At 42.7% G+C, this 18,742-nt stretch overlaps 1 protein-coding gene across 2 annotated transcripts in view; it reads right to left on the bottom strand.

The window, feature by feature from the left end:
• FBN1 (fibrillin 1) overlaps positions 1–18,742 on the bottom strand; it is a 222,762-nt gene that overhangs the window by 47,375 nt on the left and 156,645 nt on the right. For both annotated transcript variants that reach the window (XM_006135061.4, XM_006135062.4), the window contains exons 33-43: positions 15,344–15,466; positions 14,513–14,635; positions 12,648–12,773; positions 8,975–9,097; positions 7,967–8,089; positions 6,531–6,695; positions 6,064–6,132; positions 5,833–5,958; positions 3,790–3,912; positions 1,555–1,713; positions 529–600 (exon numbers count right to left, since the gene is read on the bottom strand). In XM_006135061.4, coding sequence (XP_006135123.2) covers positions 529–600; positions 1,555–1,713; positions 3,790–3,912; positions 5,833–5,958; positions 6,064–6,132; positions 6,531–6,695; positions 7,967–8,089; positions 8,975–9,097; positions 12,648–12,773; positions 14,513–14,635; positions 15,344–15,466 — 1,332 coding nt within the window. The remainder of the gene's footprint in view (positions 1–528; positions 601–1,554; positions 1,714–3,789; positions 3,913–5,832; positions 5,959–6,063; positions 6,133–6,530; positions 6,696–7,966; positions 8,090–8,974; positions 9,098–12,647; positions 12,774–14,512; positions 14,636–15,343; positions 15,467–18,742) is intronic.

The raw sequence follows: 18,742 nt of genomic DNA, 5'->3' as shown, positions 1-18,742 counted from the left end.
ACAAAACAAAACAAGAGAGAAAATGAGGAACTCATTTGTCACACACAATACCAATGTTACACACGTTACCGCATGTGAGAAACATTCCAGCGGCCCAGAAAAAGGGATTGTTGGGTTAATTCAATACGCTGAGGAATTGGTGTGAAACGTCAGATTAAATCTGTGCTTTAGTCAAAAGGAAACACTCATAATTCCTCTGAAACCAAATGCCGATTGGCCTGACTCCCAGAACCTCTCTGCTCTTCGCTGTCTACAGGCCATTCATCTAGCTCGATTACCATTTCTTCAGAGCTTTCCATTACTCTGATCACAAGCAGCAGTAATCAGGGCTGCCAGCTAGGAGGAGCTAGGCGGAAAGTTTGCAGGATCTGATTTAAGTCAAGGGTTAAGGGTTGCACAGAAGTTTGAATTTTGTGGCATTGTCTCTATTCCTCTCCAGGAAAGTAAGGGTGTGAAAAACAAGGCCTCCCTTTCACGAGTGCCTAGGTAAGGTGGAATTTAACTCAAAACAGAGTAATCACTACTCACCAACTGGTAAACCTGTATAAATGTCAATGAAGAAACCAGGCCTTTGACTTCCACAGAGTGTTGAAAATTCATCTGTTGCAGGAAAAAAAAAAAAAGAAAACACTTATCTTAAATGTATCAAAGTAAGCGATTAATTTCACCCCCAAGCCTGGAAAAACAGTCTTCACTTGTTTTTTGTATCTTTTGAGGAACAGATTTTCAAAGACAGCATGGGCACCTTACATGAGTGCACGCTCCACCGCAGGACTAGGTCACACTTGTCCGGTTACCAGAGTGCATTGGACTTTATCTGAACACATCCAGGTCTGTATATCACAAACCTGCATCGTAAGCAGGAAATCATCAAAATATTTTTTAAAATTGACAGTGACCAGGCTGGGGCCTCTGAGTCTATTTTGTGCCAGCTCATCAACACAAAGCAGAGGAACACCTGGCAGATCCAGCTTGCTAATGAGTCCCTCAGTGTGGAAGAACTATGCAGCAGCAGAGGACTGTAACAGTGACTCCTATGCTACATGCTTCCTGTACACCACATAGGAACCATGTCTGGAAAGGGCTGAGGTGCTCCTGTAATCCCTGGCTGCTAGAAAGCCTCTCTGAGGCTCATGAAAGCCATGGGTAAAATACAGTTCTGATTTTTGATGAGGCCTGACCTGGGGGCCTGGCTACCCCAGGAAAAGGGGAACATACAAATGGCTTAGCACCACTTCTGATCCCACTCTGGTCACATGCCAAACCCAGATTATCTGACCCATATAAGTTTGTCAAAGGGGACAGATGGACAGTCAAGCAGAACCAAGTCCTCTAGTAATTCATGGAACAGATACTGCTCCTCAATGACCTACTCATGTACCTTAATCCTTCTCCAGGGTATGAAGAATTTATCATTTAATATTTTTAGATTATATACATACATAGACACACAGCTGTACGCAATATAGAACATTTTCATCTAACAATTCTATAGCAGCTTGCAGTAACCATATTGTAAATGGGAACTTCAGCTATCTTTCAAATTCAACACACCTGTGCTAGGGATAGGGCACTGTTCACAAGGCTTATTCCATGCACGTCCAATATTGTAGGAACAGCAGCACATTTTCTTGGTCATATTAAAGAGCAGTTCTCCATCACAGGTTTGATTGTCAGCATAATAATTTCTGTAGCACAGACTCCTCCTCATATCTGCAAAGAAACCAAAAATATAATGACAGTACTGTGTGCGTTAGCAGCTTTGCTGAAGTATATGAAATGTTTATGAGAGACCATCCTTATTAGACAGCCTCCTTTCCCAACTGTGCTGAGCCCAGTTCTGTGCTACCATTCCTAGGTCACCTCTTTTAAACATCTGGTTTGAAGGTCCCTCCAGTGGTCACTAAAGAAAGCTTGTTCTGTAGTGTTTTTATATTAGAAACCCACCCCTGCCTCTATGCATTAGGGATGTTATAGTGTAGTCGATTAACTGATAAGCAAAAGCTTATAGTTAATGCTATAGACTACATGCATTTCCATCTCTCCCTTTCCCTGCCAGTCAATTTCTCAGTTCTGGCTTGTGACAGGTCTGGGACCTACCCCTGCTGCAGCTCTGCATTTCAAGTGTATTAAGAGCTGGGCAAGCAGGCATTCCAACTCAGTTTTGGTTCACGCTGGGTCTTGGAGCTTAGACCCTCCCTAGACAGGGACTGCTGCCACCCGGCGCTGCTCAGAACAGCAGTGTGGGGTGACAGGCAGCCGGTCCATGAGGGAAGCTATTTTTTAAACTGGCTCCCCTTGCAGACTAGCTCCCGCCTGACACCCCACACTGATGCCTCTGATACAGTGGCTGCCAGCCCCACCCCTGGGGACTATAGAATAGTTGAACAACCGATAAAATTTCATGAGGTTAACTGGACTATTCAATTAACCAATATTTAACATACCTAATATGGATTCACCCCTAAAATTAACCATACAAATCAACCCCCTACAAAACTGGCTATGGCTCAGAGAAGGTTCACTAAGGCCTGCACACCCTGGCCCAGACTTGAGCAAACCCGAGCACCTTTGTGGCTGATCTTAAAATCATGCGCAGTTTGTGACTTCACATTATTCTGATGCAAAACCCTGTGGTTTTCCCACATTTCAGAGAGAGATTTTAGGTCTGTGTGAGCTCAAAAGTCAAAGTGAAAGATGGAAAGGACTGAACTGAGCTAAAAGAAACAAGATTGCCACACCATGCAAACCTCAGAGGAGTTACTGCAAAGCCTCTATGTTGTGTTAGATTTTGAGAAGTGGGCCCAAACTGTACTCACTCACATTGTTTAAGGGCTGCGTGTCAGGAACTAGAGCATTTGGCCCATCTTCTCCTGATGTCTTTATAGCAGTTCAGGTGACTACTCTATCGATGATTTTACAACAATACATATTCAAGGTGAGATTGTGCCTGGCCCTGCACAGGTTGTGAGGGAAAGTTTATTGGTGCATCCATTTTGTGCCCCAGGGTAAGAGCCCAGCACTGTAATAGTTCTTGGGTACAAGGACAGGCATCATGAGGAGTCTGTGATTCTATTAGCACCACTGATGTTAGACTCTCCAAAGTGGGAGATATAGGACAAGAGCACAGCCATGTCTAGCGATGTCTTTGTGGGCTCTGCTGGTGTGATGTACATCGTCCCTAAAATAGACAGTGGCTTTACAGCTCCAGTCTTGCCTTAATGCTTTACAAAGTCATGTTTATTAATCTTTTGTGGCCTAATCTTGGCTCACTAAAGTCAATGGAAGTTTTGTCACCGACTTCAATGGGAGCAAGAACAAACCCTTGATGTTAGTAATTTCCACCATGAAATCATTACAGACATTCATCAATTTTTACAATGCACTCTCCAGTGGGGAGGTCTGCACAGAGATCAATACTATGATACAGCCCTACGTGCTCATGAAACCTCACTCTTGCCAAGGGTGAAATTCATTCCATACAATGAGTAAATATGGCACTTTATGCAGTGGCTGGAAGAAAAAGGGAACATGTCTTTATGCTGACCTAAACAGACTCTATGTTGATCTGTGAATTGTGGTTTTCAGCAAACCTCTGACAAAAACCTGTCTTTATTGACTTAGTAAAAATAAAGAAATAAGCAAGACCTCTGTTGGTGTCAACCAGCATTAACTCCCTTCAAGTCAATGATAATTCTTTTGTATAAATGAACTCCATGGAGCTATACTGATTTACACCATCTGAAGCCCTGACATGCAATATAGAAGGAACAGTTTAAAAAAACATACCCATACAGTTGTTGCCACCATTGACTTGCATGTAGTCAGGAGGACAAATACAGGTGTAGTTCCCAACTGTGTTATAACAAGTGCCAGGCCCACAAATACCAGGTGTTTCACATTCATTAATATCTATAAGAAAGCAACAAGATATTAAATAATTGCAGCAGATTTTGGTTTACATTTTTTTGTGAATCAGTGAATTTGGGTAAAACCATCTCAGCAGCACTTGGGTAGCAATGCACTCGCTGGGGGCACGTCAAGGAAATCTGGGCTGCTGGGTCATGATGGGGCAGGGCTACATCGCAGAGAAAGTGATTCCATGATTAGCCATGTCTAATGAGCCTAAGGGCTGCACAACCAGCTGGGGCATGGGCCCCTGGCATATTCAGTGGGTCCAGAACAGTGAACCTCTATTTCTTCTTTGCACCTCTGATCCAGAAATATTTTAGAGATGCTTTGAAATAAGGTGGTATCAGAACAGATCACGCATTCTACACTTCTAGCCCCTCTAGCTCTTTGTGACAAGAGGGCTCAGTGATCATCCTGTCCAGGTGTGTCTGCATTCATAAGTCTGACGGGGCCTACAGGTAGTGGACAAAGGCAGAGAGCTCATTTGAACAGACACGGGATGCTGCAGTGTTGACCGCTCAGGCCACTCGGGAGTTTGAGTTATTGTGCAGAGAAGGTGAAAGAGCTGCACCCATCAAATAATGCTACTCTTAATTCATCATGTGGTTCCAAGCCAAAAGTACAGGATAAAACTGGAAGCTTAAAATATATTTTAAAAAAAATCACTAAGTAACTTTCTGCATTTTACACAATCTATAGGGACAGATGGATTTCTCTCTCTTCTCTATTGCACTGGAAACCAGTTTCCAAGTTCTAAAATGGTGCAGAACTTCACAGAAAGTCGGGGGCTATGTCTAGACTGCCCCCTCTTGCTCAAGAGAATATGTAAATGAGGCAAAGCGGTAAATATTGCCACACCTCATTTGCATACTTAATGAGCTGCCATTTTGTGCAAGAGGCTTTTGCGCAAAAAGGAGCCACGTAGGCTGCTCTTTTTGCACAAAACTCCCCATTTGTGCAAGAGTCGTTCTTCCTGAAAAAAAGCAGCAGAACAGCTCTTGCGCAAGAGGGGGGTTTTGCGCAAAAAGAGCAGCATAGACGGCTCCTTTTTGCACAAAAGCCTCTTGCACAAAATGGCGGCTCATTAAGTATGCAAATGAGGTGTGGTGATATTCACTGCTACACCTTATTTGCATATTTTCTTGCACAAGATGTAGCCTGTATGTCTTATTTTTAATTTGTAAGCTCTTTGCCTGAATTTTCCTATAGGTTTTCACAGGGCTCAATGTGTAGTGGGCAGTATGAGAAACAAACAATAATAGCAATGAGCTGGGAGGCTGAAGGCAATATGGAAAATGAAAAATGAGTGATCAGATTTGGGGAGTTAGGCTAAAACTTTGTACAAAAGTACAACCTGGCGGGTGAGGGTTTAAGTAGACAACTGTGATATTCTGAATGCATGCACTGCCTACAGGGGAGTAGGGAAGAGGGAAAGTTGTAATATGACAAATGTTTTCAGTTGGAGACTCAGATCATCACACTTTAGCCTGTAGGAAGAGAAACAATGAGCTGTGGTTAAAATGGACGATGCCATTTCAGCCAGTGCAACACACACAAGCAGTATGCTGCTTGTTGGTATTAATGTGTGGTCACGTAAAAAATTACATTGCGGATGGACAAGTGGCTATTTCTTAGAGATGATTAAGAATGATATTTTTATGCAACTGACAACTGCAAACTTAGATTCTGTATTTTTGATGGAAACCAGAAAATTTTAGACAAATTTCCATTTAATCAAAAACAAATTTTCTATTGAAAAACTTTTAAAGGAAAAATTCTGCCCAGTTCCATTATTTCTGCAATTGCAAGGTTAGTTTGTTGGTGCATTTTTAAGGAACAGATAATTTAGATGCTTGCTCATTTGCCAGTACTTGATAAGAAATAACTACCAAATGTCAAATAAACCGTGAAACTACATACCATCACACACTCGAGTGTCTTCATTCAAATAGTAGCCATTTGGACACTGACAGTGGAAACTACCAAATGTATTAATACATTTTCCTCCTTGGCAAAGTCCCGGTAGTTCCTGACACTCATCAATATCTATTCAAAGCAAAAATATCAACATTACTCCACGCCATGAAAAATCAGGGTAGTCATAGAACATTGCAATTTAAGACATGTAAAAGCATAAAAAATTAGCATTACCCTCCAATATAACTGTAATAGGGTTTGGTCGGAATCCTTCCCCTCCAGGACACAGAACTTTATACTCAGCTGAAAACAAAAGAGATTCCATGAATTTAAAATACTTAAACATCTTTATCACACTGATCTCTGAGCTTGTAAATCTTATTATAGAATATTAGAAGACAGCCTGATTCTAAAACAAGCCCCCGCTGTACAAAATCAGGTATTGTTTTTCTTGTTGGCTAACGCAGTCAGGTGTCCAAGTAATCACCCAACTATGACAGAACTATACAATTCTCCTGCTGATTGATAAGATATCAAAGCCAGCAGATTTTGTACTATGACTGGCATAATTTCAGGCAGGTTAGTACTTGTACATATTCAGGCCATAATTTTACTAGCACCCCCATTATCTAGAGAAAGTAAAGGCGGGCATAAACAAGCAGGCATGTATTGTTAGGTGTAATCCAGTAAAGGTGTCTTACTTGAATTCACAGGTGGGCAATGTTCACAGGGAATCCCCCAAGCTTTACCGAGGGAGCAACAGCAAGAAGCCTTGGAAACACCAACCCCAATCTCATTGCTGCAGACTATATCTCCGTTGTCTCCACGTGGTTTAATATCCAAATAACAGTTGCCAGAACGCGTGTCTATTCAAAATGTACACAAAAGCCAACATTACATCTGATGGAGAGGAAGGAGGCTTTGTTTGCTTGTACTCCCCTGTTTCTCCCCATCTATTGTTTCTTAAGATGCACTTAAAAGCTCATAGGGGCAGGAACCAGCTTTTTGTTCTGTGCTTGTACAGCTCTTAACTTAGTTCAATGACTAGGGCTTCTAGGTGCTATGGTAATACAAATAAATGAACTAATAATATCTGAGCAGGCCAATGGTGCCATAAAGACTAACAAACATATTGGGTCATGAGCTTTCATGGGTAAAATCCACAAAACAATGAAGTGGGCTTTATCCATGAAAGTTTATAGCCTAATAAATTTGTTAGTCTCTAAGGTGCTCCGGGAGTGCTTGTTGTTTTTAAAGTTACAGACTACCACGGTTACCCTTCTGAGACTAATAATATCTGGGCAGTCTCGAGGCTGAGAGAGAGCTCCAAATTTCACATAAGAAAGCTGTGGTTTAAAGTGGTTACTTTCTACTATAAGGTCCAACTGACATGGTTACAGTGGGCAGCAGTGCACTTTGCTTTGCAAACAGTCTGACCACAATCAGTGGAAATATTCAACGATTAAGGAACCTCTGAGCAAGAATAGCAGACCCAGGTCCTTCATCACCAAAGGGCCTATCCTTAGTCTCACATACTTGTATACCCAATCCTAAAGACTGCTACTTTCTTTTCCCCTTGAAATTAATGAGTTTACAAATTAAGCCATCTATTGAACACATAGACTTAGAAATTAAAACACATTCCAACTGAACGAAACAATCCGGGGCCAGAGAGCTTCAGGGAAGTTCTGGGTAATTGGGGCCTAACCCTCCAGAATTTACTCACAAGAGTGTCTCCAGTGACAAAATAATTAAGTCTGGCTGAACTGTACTCAAAGCAGGATCCAAGGGTGGATGCTGGCTTCATGCCACACCTTTGTGTTTCTTCATTCCTCAGGCCAGACAGAGGATGGTTTGGCCCTGATGCAAATTAAAGCAGCCTCTAAATTGTGCACAGCTGCACTAGCCCCACGGGGCTGTTCTGGCAGCAGAGGATGGCTGACATGCAGTACTGCTCAGGCCATATTGCCTACCCACCACCACACCCTACTGGTCAGGAGCAGGAGGGTGGGAACTGCAGAGTCTGTGCCAAAAGCTTTCCACCATAGCCTGGGAATCCTCAGCTAGCTATTTAAGCTAGAATTACTACCCCTTTGTGCCACTTCATCTCTCAATAATACAGGAAATGCAGGCTTACCAACACAGCCAACACGTGTGGGATTCAGCTCAAAATCTGGAGGGCACTCACAGGTGTAACTGCCAGGGGTATTGATACAGGTGCCGCTGATACAGGTGGTGGGGTCTGAACATTCATTAACATCTGAAACAACAACGGGTAGGCAGTGAATTCCCCAGTATTCCAGTTAAGCCAACCACTTGCCGGATGTTGAAAACAATTGGTTTTATTGCTAGTTGTGAGGTGTTTGTCCTCGCTCCAGAAACCTACTAAAAACCTGTGGAAGCAGAGCACTAGTCCAACACAAATTCAACATTTCATTGAGAAATATTTTATTTTTTTCCTGAAAAAAAATCTACAACATGAAAGGTAACATAAGATGACCAAAACATTAATCCTGTTGATGAAAAACATCAAGCAGAGAGATCATTTTGACGGCCAAATTACCCATGTGTTTCTGGGAGCAGAAAGAATAGGACCCAGCAAATCTCAATCTGTGGGATCTGTGGAAAGGAAGGGTGACACCTCTTCTCCATCAATCCCTTATTCCCTCACCAATGGAACCCCAGGGATTCACACCTCAGCAGGGAACAGATTTGGGGATGACTTCACAGCCTCCCAAATGAGGCGAAATATTTGTGTGTAACTTTCCACAGTCCCTGTTTTGCCCACTGTGCTGTTTTGTAGTGAAGGATCCAATGCAGTTCCATATTTTCTTATTTATAATTTAATTGTTATAATATTGCAAAAGCTTTGCTGAAGGAGTTGACCAAGATAACAACAGCTATGTTCAGAGGACACTCAGGACAATTTGACAGTCTAGGCAAAACTTCAGGGTGCTGTAGCCTCCTTTTAGTTTTAGGGCAGTGGATTTGGCATTTGAGTGAATGATATTGTGATCTGACACACTGGGTTATACCACCATTCAAATTTGGCCCAGACAACCCTCTGACATGACAGATGTCCTAGGAAACTGTTCACGTATAGATAGCTATGTTAAAAATTATATGGTTTAAAATCAGTCTTCACCTGTGCAATTACCACCACTTCTGTCCAGTTCGTAGCCTGTCTCACACTCACATCGGAACAGACCAGGGAGGTTATGACAAGTCCCATATACACAGATGCTAGGAAGGGAGCACTCATCAATATCTGTAAGAACAAAAGAGAAGGGAAAATTTGGTTGTGATCTTTTTGCTGAAACTTTGTCTGAATAAGTGTTCAGAAAATGAATAGAACTAGTTACAGAACATGCAGTTGCAATCCGTAAACTACATTTTTAGATTAAAATACTAATATATAGAATTTACATTTTACCCAACAGGGTCCAATCTAAAACCCCTTAATTAATTGCCTTGGAAGTGAAATTGAGCTCTATGCAGATAGCTAGCACAAGTGGCTGAAGGGCTAAATAGGACTGAAGTGATGCACAGGCTTTTGCAAACAAATTAATGTCACCTTTTACTCAGTTTTACTGAGTATGACAGATTTTTTAGATTTTTTTGCACTGTGCTTATTTCTTGGGTGTAACTCCTTTGCTGTTTTGTCTGACTGAGGACTGCAGATCAGAATCACTGTTTATAGTATACTTATATGAATTGCATTATGAATGACTAACTTGATCCAATAACAAAGAGAACATGTTTACAGAGGACTTTAAAATACTTCTGCAGTTAGTATACACACCAGAGACTTCAAGAGAAGATTGTTGTAGCAACAGGAGAGAGGCATCAAGCCAACTGTTAGTTAGTCTGAAGACTACATAGCTTAAAAGTAAATTGTTTCATAGGTGAAATACTAAGAAATCAAATTATGTTCTACTTTACATAAAATTTTAACTTTAAAAATTGATGTCTCTTCCTTTCTTAGTAAGAAACAATACACTGAACAAATTTTGCTGGAAAAAGTACCAAATTCTATTTATAGTGTACTCATGAACTTCATCAAATACCAGAATCTACAATGCATTCAAGCTGGTTGGTTTGTAAGATTTCATCCTTGTGGAAAACATGCATTTATTTATGGATCTGAGCAAACAATGCACAAGGAGTTATTCATTCCTTACATTTCTTTCCTTTTTCTATTAGCAAACAGATTGCACAATTCTTACATCTTCTCAACACTTAAAAGTATTTGTGATTTTTAAAATAACTTCCCCTCAATTAATTACAGGCAGTCCCCGGGTTACGTACAAGATAGGGACTGTAGGTTTGTTCTTAAGTTGAATCTGTATGTAAGTCGGAACTGGCGTCCAGATTCAGCCGCTGCTGAAACTGACCGCCAGTTCTGACTTACATACAGATTCCATTTAAGAACCCCAAGCTTCCCCAAGTCAGCTGCTGCTGAAACTGATCAGCAGCTGATTTCAGGAAGCCTGGGGCAGAGCAACTCTGCCTCGGGCTTCCTGTAGTCAGCGCTGGTCAGTTTCAGCAGCAGCTGACTTGGGGATGCCTGGGGCAGAGCAGCTGGGGTGCTGCTGGGTTGCTCCAGTAGCACTGCTCCTCGGCGCTACTGGACCAACCCAGCAGCACCCCAGCTGCTCTGCCCCAGGCGTCCTGATTCAGCCACTGCTGAAACTGACCAGCAGCGGCTGAATCAGGACCTGGGGCAGAGCAGCTAGGGTGCTGCCGGGTTGGTCCAGTAGTGCCCAGAAGGCGCTGCAGGACCAATTGGCAGCCCCAGCTGCTCTGCTCCAGGGTCCAAAACAAAAGCCTGGTCTGCTGCGGGGGGCGGGGGGGGGGCACACTAGCCGCGTTCCCCCCCCCCCCCAGCAGACCAGGGATACGGGAGCAGAGCCACAGCGGCAGCGGGGTGCCGCGCCTCTGAGGCTTTGCTCTGGCAAAGCCTCAGAGGCGCGGGACCCCCCCGCAGCTGCGGCTTCAGTCCCGGTGCCTGTGGTCTGCTGGGGACGGTCCCCAGCAGACCACAGGCAGGGGACTGAAGCGGCAGCAGCGGCGGTTTCCCGCGCTTCTGAGACTTTGCTTTGGCAAAGCCTCAGAAGCAGGGGAACCCGCCCGCTGCTGCCGCTTCAGTTGCGGTGCCTGTGGTCTGCCGGGGATGGTCACAGCAGACCACAGGCACCGCAACTGAAGCGGCAGCAGCGGGCGGGTTCCCCCGCTTCTGAGGCTTTGCCAAAGCAAAGTCTCAGAAGCGCGGGGAACCGCCGCTGCTGCCGCTTCAGTCCCCTGCCTGTGGTCTGCTGGGGACCGTCCCCAGCAGACCACAGGCACCGCGACTGAAGCGGCAGCAGCGGCGGGTTCCCGCGCTTCTGACACTTTGCTCTGGCAAAGCCTCAGAAGCGCGGGAACCCACCCGGTGCCCCTGGTCTGCTGGAGACGGTCTCCAGCAGACCAGGGGCACCGGAGCAGCTTACAAACGGGGCTCTCTCGCCCTGGAGTTCGCAGGTAGCAATCCGCTACCTCGACCTCCGGGGCGAGAAAGCCCCGTTCGTAAGTGCGGATCCGACGTAAGTCGGGGACTGCCTGTATTTAAAGCTACTCAAGTAACTGAGAAAATTCAAGATTTAAAATTTTTACATGTATGCTGTCTAGGTTATTTGTCAGATGGTGTCTCGTGTTCCTTGAATTCCTTAAATTACTAGTCACTAGGAGATAAATTGTAGATTTCAAATGTTACAATCAAATACACAACTAGAAACCCGATTGCAAACATTCACTTTTCACAAGTACACCTGTGCTTCTAAAGCTCAAGCGCTTGAACATTCATTCAAAAGATCTGCAAATGATTGATTTACAACACATTTTTAAATCTGATCACACATTCATAGCATTTATTTCTCTACTGTTTGCTCAGATCTGTTTCTTTATTAGCTTAATAAACTGTGCTCTTTCATGGGGTGATACATATGTGCTTTTGAATGTCACAGAAACTGCTCAGAGTGGGCTAGCTAAATAAGATACCAAAACTTGTCAGGTCTGGGACTGAGCTAAAACCCATTGAAGTCATTGAAAGTTCTTCCATTGATTTCAGGGGGCATTGGCTCAGTCTTGAGCTTCCCACACACTGCACTACCTACAGGTAAAAGACATCATTACAACAATCTGATAAAATGCGTAGGAAAGGAGATATGAAAAAGTGTGACCAAGGGGAAGAAGGGGCTGAAAAGCCTTTGCATTTCCAATCAGACTAGCAAATAACTAGCTATGCGGTAGTAAAAGGTACCTTAAAGAGCTGTTCTTATTCTCCATATCTATGGGTACAAATAGACAGCAGAGCTATTTCAGGATATCCGAAATAGCTACCCCATGTCTTTTAAACGCGCCCATTATTTTGAAATATTTTTAAAAATAACAGCATCCCTGTAACCCTCGTTCCACAAGGGTTAAGGGATAATTCGAAATAGCACGTTATTTTGAAATTTGGTGCCATGTAGACCCGCCAAATTTCAAAATAAGCTATTTCGAAATACAATCAAAATAAGACACAATGTGTGTAGTGCAAATTGCATATCTTATTTTGAATTTAGGGTGCTGTGTAGATGTACCCTGTGTTTAGAGCTCTGAAACCAAAATCAGTGTCCAGATGCATGAACTGAAAAAAGATAACATAACTTCACCCTAAAATATTTTGCAAGTGAATGCAGTTTTCAACAGTAAACACCACTGCAACCAACATTTTTCAAATATAAAACATTATTCAGGTAGGTTTTGTTGGGTCTTGTTTAAAGCTTACACTGAATTACCTTCACATACTTTCCCATTTAGACTTGGCAAAAATCCCATATCACATTCACAGCGATACCCTCCGAGGGCATTGAGACACTGCCCATTCTCACAGAGATTCAGGTTCTCTGAGCATTCATCAAGGTCTGTAAAAGGAAGAGGAATTGTAGCATAAATATTTTTCTCATTGATGTTCAGTTCAGCAAAGACACATATATCCAAAAGTCTTAACCGCCATATTAACTGAGAACATTTGCAGAAGAAATTGTAGTTGTTACATGCAGGTCTTGGCATTCTATAAGGCTGGTGGCATTTCTGACACTTTGAAAATATAAGTTCTTACAACAGAAAAACAGGAGCAATAGGTCTAGACGTTTAAGGTTTAGAAGCGGAAGGCACTTGGGGACTCTGGTTTAACAGTGCAGCCCAGAAGCTCCAACTGAGATCAGGCCTCTGCTGTGCTCAGTTCTGTGCAATGTACAAATAAATGGTAAGAGAATCTGCTCCAAAGGGTCTCCACTCAACAAAGAGAGGGAGGGAGAGGAGCCAGAGCCAGACAGCAGTGAAGGTCACCCGAGGGCTTAGTGGCAGAGTTGGGAAGAGTGCCCTAGCTCCTAGACCACACAGCCTTTCAGAGAGTTTGGCCCTGAGCCTTTAGCTGACATTATACACATCACAGAGGTGGCACATTATTTAGCTGGCAATAGCAGTTTGCAGAAATCCAGGCCTGGAAAAACAAAGGTCCTGCATATCAAGACTGATGTGCACACATTACCACAGGGCTGCTGGAAACACAGTATTAGTCTATTCTAGGGATGTTAAAAATTGTGTATTTGTATAAACATGTAACCACTGGGTAGGGGTCTCTCTGGTGACAATTTACACATGACTTTTTTTTAAATAGCTAGTCTGGCCAATATATGTGTGAGCATCACATCCTGAGGGTACAACACTGAGCATGCAATAAGAGGGAAATGAACACATGGTCCCTTCTCAAAAGAAAAAATAAAACATTTTAGGCAACCATACAAAGGAATTTTAACAGATGTGCCCCATTACTCAAATATGATGTGGGTGGTCAATAATCTAGTTTACTAACTGGTCCAATTATACTGCCCTGCGCTATTTTAATAAGTTTGCCACCCACATTTCTTTACAAGCAACAGTCATTAATACCTTCCATACTCGGGAAAAAATGCTGTCAGGTTATATTGGTCAACTTTTCCATGGCAGATGATGTCATGTTAGTTGAAATGGGAGACATCACAACACAATATAACATAATACAACTTAACATGATTCTAGGAAGTGTCAAAGAAAACACTTTGGTCTTATGTCTCATCTTCCCAATCCCGATCCTGTCATTGATCCACACTTAAAAATTCAATTCATTAGGAATTCTGAGAACAGAAAGCTTGCAGGATCAGGTTTTTAGAATTAGGTTGTAAATATTGACTTCAGATTGAATATTTAAATGAATCTCCCATAAGTAGTGGGTAAATTTTCCCTGTAATTAGTCGCTTAGAGCAAGCCCACTAATGGGGGTGGTTGGAAAGGGGCAACTGCCCCAGGACATGGCAATTGAAAGGGCCTGGCATCCTGGCCGCTGCTACTGAGGCAGTGGTGGTGACTTCCCTTAAACTGCTGCCCGAGTGCCACCTAGCATGCTCCGGGCAGATCTAAGGTGTGAGGGGTGGGGATGGGACGTGCCGGTGTGGCATGCTCAAGGCAGTGCTGACAGCTGGCTGCCCAGTCCTCGTCCCTTCTACCGATGGTCACATCCCTTCCGGGAGCATTGAGCCACTCACCCCCACCTTGCCCAAGGGCCTGACGTAAGAAACATGGGTATTATATACCGACAGTTGCATCACTTAAAAAAGCTCACCTGTACATGTGAAGCCATCCCCTGTGTAACCATCCTTGCAAAGGCAACGGTAAGAGCCCATTGTGTTCTTACAATTGGCATGTGGGCTGCACATGTGTGTTCCATTGGAGCATTCATCCAGATCTTTAATATAACAAAAATTGCATTAGTAAAACCAAATCCATCATCAATGTAAGCTTTAAAATTCTTAGTTCATGGCACAGGGCAACTACTTTAAATAATCTATCACAAAAACAAAACACACATTTATGACTTTTTTACTTGACATGTTTTAACAGATGTTAATAAAATACCCCGACATTCATCACTGGATATTTATTATTGGTGCATTCAGTAGTTTAGGGTAGTCCAGCTGTTCTCTCTCAGTTTAAAGGGAGATTTCTTTTTTCTTCTCTTCACAACAGGCATTTCCCTTCCCCACTCAGATATTCTTCTGACAGGAAAACAGGACTTCCAGCATATTTGCAACCTAGCTAAGAAAGTTTGCTAAGATGTCTGTGTCAGGAAAGAGCCACCAAGACTCATCCCTTAAAGACAAAGTGTGAAATCCTGGCTCCATTAAAATCAATGTAAAACACCCATTCATTTCAATGGAGTCAGGTTATCCTTCCAAGCCACAAACTATTTCCACCAGTCTTGCAAGCCAAGCAAGAGAAACTGTGCATGTTGACATGTGTGCCACATGATGGTGAATTTTTCCTTTGTAGTGTAAGGTAAACTGACATCTTTAACATGTGTGATAATTTATTTTAAAGTTTGCTTTCCACAGCTGTCTAAACACTTTTGTTGATGGCTTGCAATGCTAAATCAGACATAATGTATGAAACTCACCTGAGCATTTGATGCCATCGCCAATCCAACCTGAACTGCACTCACATTTGAAACTCCCTGCCGTATTTGTACATATGGCATGTCTGTCACAGTTATGGGCTCCGATTTCACACTCATTGATATCTGTAAAAACATGGGGGGGGGGGTGTATGAAAGAATTCACATGTCAAACTTTCCTTATATCCAGCAAGACTATGTTTCTTTGTTAACTTGTTTCAAATGGCTAATAACATTTAAGAACGAGGCATAAAAGAAACAGACTCACGCAAAGAAAATCTGTGGAATAGTTGGCTATTTCAAACCTATATTGGCCTACTATTGTTTGTTCTGTTTCAGGGTGAGGGGTTGGAGAGTTATTTAAAACAGCACTTTTGAAGCATGTAGCACCTATGAACTCTATGATGTATTAAACTCGAAAGCCCCAATACCATCCGCAGTGCGAGGAGTCCATATTTGTCCGTTTCATTGGTGTGATGATGGAAGAGTGCTGGCCTCCAGAAAGAAGGGGAACAGCAGGCATGGAGACTGCTAGAGCAGCTAAATTCTATCTCCCTAAAACAGGCTTGGAAAGCCGTTTGTCAAAACCTGTTACACACAGCCCTGGTGCCAGGACCAAGATTTGCAACCCTACATTAGTAAGACACCAACATTCCACCATCCTATATCTTGAACAGTAAATGAAAGCTGACGAAAGGGAGGCAAAGTCTGCATTATACTGTTACCACCCACACTCCAGGGGTTGTTGGGATTTCAGGGCTGCCCTAAATTACACTGCATTGTCACAAGCTCCAAGGGGCCATTTTTTCCAATAAGGGATCACTGGAGCGCAATACTGGGCACACTCCCTACCCCATCAATGGAGTTGCTGCTATATGCCAGCTCTGTTCCATAAGAACATAAGAACGGCCGTACTGGGTCAGACCACAGGTCCTTCTAGCCCAGTATCCTGTCTGCCGACAGTGGCCAGCACCAGATGCCCCAGAGAGGGTGGACCGAAGACAATGATCAAGCGATTTGTCTCCTGCCATCTCTCTCCAGCCTCTGACAAACAGAGGCCAAAGACACCATTTTATCCCCTGGCTAATAGCCTTTTATGGACCTAACCTCCATGAAATTATCTAGCTTCTCTTTAAACTCTATTATAGTCCTAGCCTTCACAGCCTCCTCTGGCAAGGAGTTCCACAAGTTGACTACACGCTGTGCGAAGAAGAACTTTCTTTTATTAGTTTTAAACCTCCTACCCATTCATTTCATTTTGTGTCCTCTAGTTCTTCTATTTAGGGAACTAATAAATAACTTTTATTTATCGGCCCTCTCCACACCACTCATGATTTTATAGACCTCTATCATATCCCCCCTATTCCACTAGCAGATTCCTCCATGCCAAAGGTATCCCTCACCAACCAGTGATGTAGATATTTGCACTGCCAGAGTGACACAAAGCAAATGGAAGCAAGATAGGGAGGGAGGTTTTGGTGCATTATGTTTGGTCCTATTGTAAAGCACAGGACCTAGTGTTCTAGGAGTATTATTCATTACCAGCTCACCAACCCTAAACAAAGGGAAGAAAAGGACACCATCCCTGAAGACAACATATGGCGAGCTACACTAATTCGCAACCGTACAGGCTTGCCAGCACCTTCCATTTCAGCACTTGTTCTTTTCTCCTTATTTTGATTCTTGGGCATATAAAAATGTATATAGAGAAAAAACAAACCTAATGCAGCTCCTTCCTTATCACAACACAAAACCAGTGCTTAAAATAAGCACTTGGAGAATGTATAAACTCAAAGACAATGTTTTCAGAAATGATTTCTGGTAACTAAAACAAATGCTGCAGGAATTCTCTCACATGCATGAGCCATGGCTTTTACAACATTTACTGTAACCTAGGACTCTAGCTGTGTTTTGTTCTGCTTCCATACAGGATGTAAACTGTCTAGAATTCACATCAAGCCTTTTAGACTTTCTATCAGTTGTTCCCAGCCCTTTTAACTGCATTTAGTGGTAGCTTAGGCCAAATTATCCCATTCTGCAGAACAGCCGGTAGAAAGGAAAAATGAAGGCAAAATACTCTGCATCATTTAACATACAGAAAACCTAACCCATTCTCCTCTTGGGGGAGATGAAAAAATGGGTGGGGACTTTGACTAGGAACCACGGGAATTCCCAAACCCAAGGATCTCAATGCTTCAACTATCATGCCTACCAGAAATTTTCCATCTAATGCCACTAAGGGAGAGGAGTAACTGGGGAGAGTTTTACATTTCTAATTTTCTAGAAGTATGAGCTAACTATTGTATCATCAAGATATGTCTAAATACTATCTTGACCATTTTGCTTTCTTTCCTTGTACTCCTTTTCTCTATCCATTGTTTGCCTTTTAGACTGTAATATTTGTGCCCTCCTTTACGTTTGCAGAGTGGCTAGTACATCAGCACTACTGGAAACAAACATATCAATAGAAAAGATACATATGTGTACCGAATGCCAGTCCCTCACAGAAAGCTCGTGATACTATATATATTTTTCCACGAGGAGTAACAGTTAATTCAAACTAAGGACTTAATTCGAATTAACGTTTGACTGCCGCGTGTTGCCGCGGGCAGTTTGTTCGGACTAGTGGGATTTAAAAATGGCGACCGGATGGGAACATACAAATAAAGCCCGGGATATTTAAATATCCCGGGCTTCATTTGCAAGTTCGAATGCCTACATTAGCCTCCCTAGTTCGAACTAGGGGTCTAATGTAGACATACCCTAAGGGTGCATCTACACAGCAGGGCTTAACTCAAAATAAGCAACGCAAATTGAGCTACGTCAACTGTGAAGCTTATGTTGAAATCGCTTATTTTGAAATAGGGAGTATCGACATAGCACTTATTTCAAAACACAGCACTCTTCCTCTGACTTCCCTTACTCCTTGTACAATGAGGGTTACAAGAGTAAGAAGTCTTCTAGCTTATTTCAAAATGCTTGCTGTGTAGACGCAGACTAAAGTTATTTCAAAATAATGTTGCTGTGTAGACATATCCCAAGGTGCCACAGGACAACTGGTTGTTTTTTAATTTACAGACTAACACAGCTACCCCTCTGAAACATTATCTTTAAAATATCTTTGCCCCCAGTCCCAGAAGTATGTTTGTTATTGTGGCTCTACTGCCTCTCTGCTCTGGCTTTCTGGTTTTTAATTTCAGTGCACAGTAACTCCCCTTCAGAGGAACTGGCAGCCAAGGTTTGTAACTTAGTGATGCGAGGAGCAGCCTCAAATTAAGCAAGGATTAACCTTCTAGATGTTATAGTCCTTAGGGGAAGATACCTACCAAGAGAATCCATGCCCCAGATCTTCCCCCTTCCAGAGGTGCTATAAGTGAAAAGGGAGGGAACAAATGACATGTA

Source organism: Pelodiscus sinensis, chromosome 14 (genome assembly GCF_049634645.1).
Source record: "Pelodiscus sinensis isolate JC-2024 chromosome 14, ASM4963464v1, whole genome shotgun sequence".
NCBI lineage: Eukaryota > Metazoa > Chordata > Testudines > Trionychidae > Pelodiscus > Pelodiscus sinensis.
The sequence above is the reverse complement of the archived record's forward strand: the minus strand, read 5'-3'. Positions and strand labels throughout refer to the sequence as shown.